General features: G+C 31.8%; 1 protein-coding gene across 2 annotated transcripts in view; it reads left to right on the top strand.

Annotated features, from left to right (window-relative positions):
* Positions 1-10,664, top strand: part of LOC126769402 (uncharacterized) — a 36,136-nt gene extending 25,472 nt beyond the window's left edge. Inside the window, exons 5-9 of one of the 2 annotated variants that reach the window (XM_050488291.1) lie at positions 6,444-8,752; positions 8,845-8,970; positions 9,107-9,188; positions 9,290-9,469; positions 9,657-10,664. In XM_050488291.1, the coding sequence (XP_050344248.1) occupies positions 6,444-8,752; positions 8,845-8,970; positions 9,107-9,188; positions 9,290-9,469; positions 9,657-9,817 (2,858 nt within the window). In that variant the 3' untranslated portion in view covers positions 9,818-10,664. The remainder of the gene's footprint in view (positions 1-6,443; positions 8,753-8,844; positions 8,971-9,106; positions 9,189-9,289; positions 9,470-9,656) is intronic. The other variant, XM_050488200.1, reaches the window with a different exon arrangement.
* Positions 10,665-11,485: the final 821 nt, after the last annotated feature.

An 11,485-nucleotide genomic window follows, 5' to 3' on the forward strand; every position in this document is an offset into this window, starting at 1 on the left:
ACCTCTGATCGAATTAAGTAAAAATAATCATGACGTTCAGTACAGTACAGTACTTTCACTTAAAACAGTATTTTTGTGAAGCCATCAATATCATACAATTCCACAATGATGTAAGGAACTGTCTTATAAACAATTTATTTGTTTAACAAAAATTCCACGCACGACACCTTAATTCTGTGAACATAATATATTACGTAAGACATTGAATAAAACCGCACGATAAGCAAAATTAAACCAGTCTCACATAAAATTATTATATGAATGAATAAAATGATCTTTAATTACATCGTTCTCATGATGGCGAGAATGAAAGCTTTGTTTTCTTAAACGAAAATTCCAATTATAAAATGTGCACACAAATGAATTCCCCCGAGGAAAGTAAGGTGAGCTGGAATCCCGCTGCACGACCATTAAGGTAACGACCGCGACCTGCCCGTCAGCTTTCATTGTTCAGGCAGCACTTTGCATGCTGCGACTACAATTTCATGCAGCCATTTTATGATTGAAAGTGATTGACGATTCTTTACATTCGCAAGACCTCTAACACACAGTTTAAGGAAACATAAAACAAAATACCAACGTAATTACAATAGGATTCAAGAAAACGTACACAAAAAATTTCAATGATTTGACATTTAGCCAACCGGCTTCCATACAAAATTGAAGTCTTGGAATTTCCTGTAAGAAACAACAAAAAGCTTTGCGATTTCAACAATGTCTTAGTAACTAAAAGATACAGAGTCGACATTTAAACATCCGTCGAGATGGAGGCTGTTGCAACGTTTAATATAATACATTTTGGCAAATTCCAGAGCAGGCTTACTTTCAGTTTGCTCACATACCATCAGAGGAGCGTTTTATTCGACATGAATACAAGCAACCTATAATTTTGTCACATCTTATATCTGCCATTTAATAACGAATAGTAAGAGATTTCTTATAAAAAGTCGTCTTGTATAACCATAATATGTTTCTTGGTATTTTCTTCGTGATATTAATGATATTTTAAACCTAATTTTAAATTTGCAATTTGTAGATAGTTTTAATTTTGTTGTCGATATTGCATTGATTTTTTTAAATAATAGAGAGTTATTATAGTGCGTGGATTTTGCCCGATGACCTTTAGATCGAAGCAAGATATAAATATTTCTGTTTTGATCGTTTTATCTTTAGAGATTACATAAGGCATGTCACTGGAGAAAGTTAAATTAGTTTTGAAAGTGAAATCGATTATACTTTCTTCTACTTATCCATTTCATAGACCGATTCGGGGTTTGCATTATTTGTATAATGGATAAATCCAACAAGTCATCAATAGTCTATTTATTCACAAAGAAGAAACATAACATAATATAACCAAGATGATATTATTTAATATCCCTTATATATTTGAAGGAACATGATGAGTTATAAAATATGGTTTTTCGTTCTCGTCTCTTTCTACATAATTCTTCAAGTTTGAAGTTTTGATCGTCTTTCGTTTGAAACATATACGAATATAATGATAAAAGTTTCGTCGATTAAAATTGCATTTGATTAATCGCAGATCATATTAAATTTGTAACTTATCCCGGAGTCCTGATGCTACAGAAGTTAATAAAAGAGGGGAATGTAAAAAAATGTGCGAACAACTTCACAAACACGTCGGAGCGGTTTAAAGGCCGCGTCCGGATTGTGAGGGGCGACGGCGGAGGGCACCGGCAGCATTCCAGCCTCTGCGGCCGCGGCGACGTCACTATGAACATTCCCAGGCTCTGTTGGTTCTATGCCTGTATCTACAATAAGTATGGTCTTGCAGAGCTTTGTGAAGTCGCCTGTATTGCAAAGATGTTGTTAAGGTTTTGTTGAAACATTATAAACCTTCAATGCATTTAAATCTATCAATTTGGAAATTATAAATTGAATCTATACTTTTTCACGAAGACGTTTATCGGTAATTATATAACGCTTTCCACAACCCTAATTGTTGTAGTAAAAGATTCGTATATAACCCATAACTTCGGTCGGCGCCCTCTAGCGCCTTTATACGCCTAAAAATAGACTAAGATAAAATCGCTCTTTATATACGGAGTCAGTTTCGATATTCAAACGTGATTGATAATGGAATCGGAACAGTTAATTGCGTTATCTTTCCATTGGAATGTTTTGTGCTTTTACTTATTTTATAGTAACTAATCAAATTTAAATAAATTAATAAATTATTGATTTGATGTAAGCTGACAACTTTATTTTATCTAACTTAGCGAAAGTGTTTTTAAATTGTATTAAATAGTTTTCTATGTGAATTGAAATTACTTAATTATTATTTATTTTAAAATATTTGGGCTCTTTATATTGTTATAACAATAAGACATAGATATACTTGGGTAAAATCCAGATCTACAAAGGGGTCTGCAAGGCGTTTGACGGGTTGAGGGATGCGGGGAAGTCGCGTGCGCAGCTCGTTGTCCGTCCCTGCCTCGGAGCAACGCCCCCGTCAAGGGCGGCGACGCTGCAAAATTCTGCAAGTCCGAAGCGATTCAGTGCATCGCGCCCCGCCGCGGCGGCTCCGCGCACGCCGCTCGCTGCTTAAGAGTTCGCACGCTGCTCCGGCGCCGTGGTTGCACACAGCACACGCACCGTCCTATGTTAAATAACTGTTATTTCGGTCTTTAATACCAATGTTCCGCATTCTTAACTCAAACCTCATTCATGTCAATTTGTTACATCAATTCGCTTACTCAAGTGGTTAGCCTTTTGTTCTCGTAACGAATTTGGTGAAAATGTTTTAATTTTTTTTGTTTTAAACGATGAAAGTAAACGTATTATGAATGAGCAGTTGCCCAAAACTGGTTTCATAAATGGAAGTGTAGTGTTTTGGATTTGTACACATGATGTTAAACATGGGAACTGATCAAAAATATTTCACGATGCTGGACACACGGAAGCTGCCCAGACGCTCTATCTCACTCATCGGTCCGTAAATAATCAAATGTATTTTTATTCGCTAAATTGCGTAAATTACTTTATTTAGAGTAAATCAATAATTTAAAATTTAATTTTGTAAGATAATGTTTTGGAGATTTTTTTTTATATAATTAGCTATTCTAACATTTAGAAATCAGTTTAGATGATTTATTAATAATGAAAAAGAAATATGTTTTTATTAGACTATAATTCATTTAATCATTAGACATTTAAAACTATTTTATTATATTTTGTCTTACACTCATGTTTTTTTTTTATATTTAGATTCATATATAAACTTATTTGCAGAATTAAGGAAACGATATAGTATTTAAAGGTTATATTTAATTGGATAGATTATTATTAATTTTTCTTTACAAACGATGATTCCTTTCGCAATGTATACATATATATACACACTACTATATAATTGAAAGCATTTGTCTTTAGGTGACAAATTATTATCAAATTAAATTAAAATTAATTTAAAAAAAAACAATTAAATTATTATTATTTGGAAAATTTCAGGAGCAGCTTAGTTAGTAAGCAAATATTTTCACTCTTAAACCTCTGAAAATTCGTTAAACCAGCGTTCTACACTTTGAAATGACGTTTGTAAAAAAACACAAATAGAGGTACTATAAAAACAAAACAAGTATAAAACTATATATAAATTATAATATAGATATACCAATTGAAAACCTGTCAGTTTCTTGTAGTTTCTTCCTGTAGGATCCATATCCCGAACCCGGCGGTAGCTTCACATTTAACTTTTAAAAGGAAGATCAAATATTATTTGATTGTGTTAAGAGCCTAATTGTTTAAAGTATAATTTGATTAATAAAATTTGAATATATACTTTAAGGCGATGTCCTTCAAAGGAGTTTATTATTTAGGAAGTATGAAGGTGATTCAGAACATTTCATAAATTACAATATTTCGATAGGTTTAAAATTATAGGGCTAATATTTTAATCATGATAATGAATTGAGCTGAACGAATTAGAAAAATAGTTTTGTTTTTGGTAATCATTTCAGGTGTTTATATTAAATCGCATCTTAATCAGTGTAATTACAGGCACAAGGGACATAACATCTTAGTTCCCACGGTTGGTGGCGCATTGGTGATGTAAGCGATGGTTAACATTTCTTACAATGCCAATGTCTATGGGCGTTGGTGACCACTTACCATCAGATGGCCCATATGCTCGTCCGCCTTCCTATTCAATATAAAAAATAAAGAGATTGGGATAATTTATAGCATTCAAATCAATAGACTTACGGAAATAAACTACCCTAAAACGCGATGGTAAAAATGTATTTTTTAAAATATTAGTATTACTTAAATTAAAATTGTCTTCCATGTCGCTTTATTAAAAAGTCAGAATTAAAAGACCCTTCATTCTATTAACAGAACCGATCGGAATCATTCATTGTATTTAAACCTTTTGAAGGCGTTGTTGTTTTAAGAGATTAAAACTCTAGATCAGTCATATTTTTACATAATGAAATGGCAATGTCCATTTGCAACATATTCCATACTTAAAATTTAAAAAAAAAATTAAATTATCAAAAAGAAGCACCTGGTTCTAATTTTTCACAGATAACACAAGTACTTACATAGTAGATAAAAAGAATAACATACTTTTCTTTAGAACTATACCACCATACACTATTTCATACAACTTTATCGAGTAATACAACATACGTCATCGAATCTGCCAGTCGGAATTTTTTCGACTTAATTGGCAAATAATTTTACCTTAGCTAATTTGTATTAAATATTCACATATACACACCTACCTTAAATTTTCTTATAAATTAGTCAGTCTATTGGAGAAAATCCGCTCCGCAAATAATTTATGATTTTAGCGTACTCATACAAACATACCTATAACAAAAACGCGTTTTAGTTTTAGACTTTGACTTACTTATATTAGTTAACATGCAGTCTTCATTTGCTTATAACTAGGTAGGTAAATAGCTTCAATGCTGTCCCGAATAAAATATATACTTTTGAGAAGGACACTAAAACACCAATCGGATAACACAGCAAGTTTTCAGTGGTCTACACAGTTGTGCAAATAAGCTGAAGCGTGCCATGACTGTATAAAGTTGATCGTGAATACACATTTTTTCAATATATTTACAGAAATTAATATTTTTAATTTGCAGTTTCAACTCGATTATCTTGTCGTGTGTTTCTTTAAGTTTATTATTGAAATTGTGATGTATAAACAAAGAGTTCTCGTAACGGACACGAAAATTTATAGCCTTATCAAAATTCGACATTCTCGTTTATTGCACTCAATTGAAGAAGAAGGTATTTAGAAATTTGAAACAAGCCATTACGAATTTGAGGATAATATTTATTACTATATTTTACTGTATATATTCGTTCTTAGTTATCTTGTGTCATTTAACTTTCTTTAGTATTTGATTGTGTTTATTATTATGTATGTACGTATATATTTCTTAATTTGGTCAAATTTCAAGAGAGATTAGCTAACTGCGAAGGACATTTTATAGTGCACAAGTGTGTGCGCAGCACTCTACCTTTAACTCTCATAATTCGAATACGTGCTTTCCGAGGCACGGGAGTGTATACACTTCCAACTTCCAGACTACAGGCTGCTACTGAGAATTTTCTACAGAAAAGCTCAATAACTTTTTTTTGGTCTGATCTGGGATTTAAATCCACGACCTCCAGGTGGCTGTGACTTTATATGTAGCCACTAGACCAACGAGTCAGTCACGTTTTATATTAAAGTACAACTGCTTAGAAAGACAGTGTAATAAATAAACTAAGGATATAACAGCTTGGGGTCCCACACAGCATGTTTTAACGGATTGCAATACCTATTATATTTATATAAGTAGTATATAAGTGCTATGTACATATATGAACTGTAAATGTATGTGTGAATGTATGTATGTATGTGTAGTTTTGCTTAGACCAGCGAAACGAAGTTGAACATCAAAACGGGAAATAAAAAGTTTACTTAAAAAAAAAGAAATAGTCTCGATCGAATTTGTAATTTGGAACCAAAGTATAACTTTTATATAATTCGAATAATAAGGTTTCGTAATTTTATAACCATTTCAACTTTAATAATTTCAAATAAAAAAAACATTTGATACTTATTTAGGTTTAATTTTATATTTATTCCTTACCGAAAATGAATGTTAAATAAGTTACTGTCAGGTTTTCGATAATTAAATAAACGTGATTTAAATTAGCTTAATATAATCTTATTTACGCTTAATCCCTCATGTTTTTTAAGTCTATTGGTAGAAGTTTGCTACTCCTAAGTAATACATCCGTCTGCTATTAATTAGCATAATATAATACTAAAAACATTCATCTATACGTATATATTTATATTATATATATATGTATTTTGAATTATATGTTGAGTAGAATAAACCTTATTAAGTAACAAAGAATGTAATAAATTTTATTTTAAAAATAAATAACAAATTTCATTTTATTTTCAGATCGTGTCAATAAAAGTGATGCTGAAGATAAGAGTCTTTCAAATGATGAGACACCAATGCCATCCTGTCCGCGACAACCTCCTGATGGAGTCGAGACACCATCGGATGCTATTGAAAAAACTCCTGACTTACCCACAAGATTACCACCCCGAATTTCATCCGGCTGGTCTACTAATCGTTCTCGGTATTCATACTCATCGAGAACTCAAGATGCCAGAAGTGAAGCAAGTGTTAAGGACAAAATTGCTATGTTTTCTGTTGATATTGCGTCTTCTTCAGATCGTCTGGATAAATGTGGCACCCTTCCAGTTAGATCACATTCAACTCTAAGAAAGAATTCAACTCCTTATATTAGTAGTTACACTGAAGTATCATCTTTAGATAGGCGTTTAACGAAATCTCAAGATAACTTAGATGAAACGCCTCGTTCATTTCAGCGAAACTCTGATAGACCTGAAGTTCTTGGAGCTTTAGAAAACACAAATTCTGAGATCAGAAATAATAGATTTAACCAAACCGAAATAAAGAATAAACCATTATTTTATGGAAGTACCACAACATTGCCCTCCGATACTTCTTTTACACGACCGACATATCATATGCGAAGTGTTAGTGACGATAATAGCAATAAAAATATGTCAACACATAAATCTAATCTAGAATATTTAATAGAGCAGAGGAAAAAATCCATGTCAAAGCTGAGAGGTCTAGTTATTCCTGAGGTTCAAGCTCCCATTGTTGATTTGCCAGAAATTAAAGTTCAGGACCCAGTATCTAAAACATTTCTTCATAATTCATTAAACAAAGTAGTTAAAAAAGATAGTAAAGTTAGCAATTCCAGTGCGTTTACAGATAACAAATGGAAAACAAACTTTTTACCAAATAACATACCTAAATACTCTCCAGCCTTCAAGCGCAAATCTTTACAAGTTTATACTCCATCTTCATTGTCAAAGGAATCTACTCCAGAACGCAAATTTATAGAAAAAATTGAAACACTATCCAGAGTTAACAATTACAGTAATCCCATTCCCACTAAGCCCATCAAAAGCTTATTTGAGTTTTCAAAGAATTCTTCGGCAAAATGTGCTCCAGTGTTTAATCGCGATTTACATAAAAGACATTTTAATAGCAATATACAAGATTTTAAGAACGTTGAAATTAAAATATGTACAACGACCGATATAGTAGACAGCGATAATGATTCTGCTATGAGTTCAACACAATCTAGCTATCGCTCATCGGCTTCTTCGCCTATGCATATTATTGACAACAATATAGAATCAGACAACTCCAGACTATCTCCTAGAATTTCACATTACAATTCCTACTCTCGTATTAAGTCTGAAATACCAAACAAATCTATTACTGCTGACAAGAATTGCGAGCAATATGTTAAAAGGAGTGTTTTTCGATCTGTATCTTCGGATACGAACATTTCACTTAGTTCTTCTGCGGGCTCCGCAGCGACATCAGGATCTCAAGCAAGTTGCAGTTCATTAGAGAGTTCTGTGGCTGACTCAGATAAGAGGAAAGTTTCAAAAATATACAATGTTGACAATATTAACAGGAGAAATATCGTCGCTTCGGCGAAATGCAGAAGCGGTAGAGATGTTAAACTAGAGTCACCGGTTGTAGAAACTAAATTCTCACATGAGTCTTACAACAGATCTCCCAGTCCAATACAAAAAGCGTCTGATCGCCTTTCTACGCTCACACCAGCAGTGAGTGCAATAGCGGCTAAAGGTGAAAACAGACGACGTAGTAAAATAGTTGTCGATACCGATTCTGATTCAGATGCTGAAATGAATATTCGACAACGAAAACCAGATTATAAAAACCCTAGACTAAAACGCAACTCTAGTACATCAAATAAAGTTAAAAATAATGATGTCCATCAAGAAATAGAAAAGATAGAAAAGACATCTACGCTTATAAAAGATGAGAAACTAAAAGATGTTCCCATTAAATACTTAGAAAATCAAGAAAGAGTTAAAAGTGCAACATTACATAAAAAGAATAGTTTCAATGGTAATAACATAAATAAAGATATTAATTCTGAAAGACTGAAGGAGAAAAACAATGGTATTTCATCAATTGAAAGTAAAAGGGAGATAGTCAAAGTTTCTAACAATATTAAGTCTATGGTTGATACCAATAGAGATGTAAAGAAATCTCCTAAAAACAACACGCACTGTTTACAGCTTCCGACAGCTTCAACAGAAATATTTCAACTAAAGAAAGGTACTGGCTCAGGTGTAGGCCTAATATTAGCTGGAGGCGTTGACTGTGAAGCTAAAGATGTCACTGTAAGATTTTTTTTTAAATTTTGTTATTAGAAAATTCTAATTTTAATTATTTGAAATAATGGAACAAATTTTTATCTCATTTATTTATTTAGGTTCATCGCGTTTTGGAGGATGGTATTGCAGCCAAAGCAGGAATAAAAAGAGGTTCCAAAGTAATTAGCATCAACAACCACTCAATGTCAGGATTAACGCATGCACAATCTGTTTCAATTCTTAAAGTAAGACATTATTATAATTCTCTTATATATTTGTAAATATTTTAATGAAATATTCTATTTTTTAATATAATATCCGAGTTTTATTGAGCTAATTTAAAGTTAATATATACTTAGTCTAACATTTGGAATTATTTAGGAGCAGCGTTGTGAAGTTGTTATTGAAATAGAAAATGAAGTCAAAGAAAATAAAGGCAATACAAAATGCGGCTCTGAACATGGTATGGAGTTATAAAAATCTTTTTTCAATAAACAATGTTGTTTAAATTGATATAAATGAAAAGAAACATAGTTTTTTGCTAATCTACTTTTAATTTTTCAGCGGAGTCGAAAGGACATCAAATTGATGAAGTCAAGACTTCAAAGGACAAATCAGATTGTTCGATAGTTACTGTGTTGTTAGAAAAAGCTGGTGGAGGTGCTGGCTTAGGTTTTGGCTTAGACGGAGGTCGAGATTCCCCTCAGGGTGATCGACCGTTAACTATTAAGAAACTTTTCGCAGGTAATATTTTTTTATTTGTGGTGTTTATGTACATAAATAACAATTTCGTACAGTTCTTACTCTAGTGAAAGAAAAGCCGAAAGACAATTCTAAACGAAACTTCACATTGATATCATGTATTCTTCTCTGTATTTGAATGTATTAATTTATTAGCTGGAGTATTTACTATATCTAAAATATATTTCAGGTGGTGCTGCTGCACAAAGTGGTCGCATTGTAGTTGGTGCAGAACTACTATCCGCTGGTGGACAATCTATGGAAGGATTCACACGAACCCAAGCATGGGCTGCGTTGAAAGCATTGCCAGCTGGTCAAGTTGCTTTAGTTCTTAGAAATCCACAGAAGTAATACAAATTCGTTCATACAATATCTAAACTCCGGTTATTATAAACTCCTATCAAAAAAAATCATAAATCTAGGAGAAAAACAATCAATTTTAAAAAGTTAGTAAGTTGAAATTTATTTTTAAAACCTTTCTGTTAATTTATTTTTGACGAAATGTATTTTTGTAAGTATTACGGTGTTCTATTTACTCTTAGTCAGCATTGGTTAGATGCATTGTACATAGTATTTTAATAACGAAATAATTGATTAAGATGGTGTATATTGTGCTTGGTATATAAGCTATAAAGACTGTATTCCGATTTGCTTAAAATTATAATTTATTATTTTTAAAAAGTAACTAGTCTCGACGACAAGTGTAAGATGATGATAGTGTGTTAATCTATAATACTATGCGTATTTTTGTATTGGTGTCAATTTTAAAATAAATTCTCATTTGAGTGCCATTTTAAATTTCCATTATAAACATTTTTTTATCTCCTTTAAACACTATAAAACGTTGGACTAGAGTTGATATATGTAAGGTAAAAATTAAACCGAAATGGCTTATTTTCTCTCAATACAAAATATAAAGGTTCTCTATTAAAAAATAATATATAGTTCATAAATCTAAGTTCATCTGTAACTAAAAATGTATTACTATATTTTTACATTTTATATCCTGGTAACTTGCCATGTTTTCTATTAATGCCATTACCAATAATTTCTAGATTAAGAAGTTTGTATATATCTTTTTTTTTGTTATTATTAATATCACTAATTAATATATTCGTATTACTTGCTACTGATGAATACTTAAAGTATTCATTACAGCTGTTTATAAACACGTATATTGTAGTAAGCTTACAAAATATATTCTTTATACATTATTGGGCATTTTTAATTTCCTCCTTTAAATTAATAACATATATTTTATTCAAGTTCTTAGAAAAATTTTAATTTTTTTATTTTACTTATTATTTTTAAGCATGGCAAAAATTTCATAATGGGAAACCGTTGACTATACCATGAATTATACATACCACAGAATGTATGTATGTCATAATAGTTTTCTAGTTTTATTTGAACTACACAATTTGTAATTTAGAGTTTATAACGTTTATTCCTCAAAACTTAGAATGCCATTAGAGGGATTGGATGATACAAGTTCTATTTGTTTGAGTATAGTCATAAAATATGAGCAAAAGTTGTAGTAATAGTAAAACATACAAAATAAAAAATCTATTCAATATGGTAGCAATGTGATGATGGCGGGAAAAGCTGAAGCGAAGTAGTTTCAAATTATAACGTTGAAACAACAGATTCTAGATATTGGAGCATTAAATCAAAGACGTTTCTAAAAACTATAACTTCCCGTCGTTTTGCTTTGTTTGGTGATAGCATGGCTGGTTCATACTTGGCCCAGAGAATCTGATTAACGATCAAACGTTGCTGGTGTTCTTGCCTCCTTTCTATTCGGTTATGATTAAGTCATAATGGTGAAGCGTCAATAACGCAATGGTCGACTTCGCCTAGCGATGTAAAAGATGCAGGTTCGATCCTGACCCCTTGGGCTATTGTCTTCCCTCACTTCTAGTACAAGCGTACAGCTTGTACTATAATTCGGAAACAGGGAGTCATTCCTTAAAAACGCGCATAGCTCTAGTATTCTTTAAAATATAAATAAATAGCACT

The sequence above is a fragment of the Nymphalis io genome, chromosome 1 (assembly GCF_905147045.1).
Source record: "Nymphalis io chromosome 1, ilAglIoxx1.1, whole genome shotgun sequence".
In the NCBI taxonomy this organism is placed as follows: domain Eukaryota; kingdom Metazoa; phylum Arthropoda; class Insecta; order Lepidoptera; family Nymphalidae; genus Nymphalis; species Nymphalis io.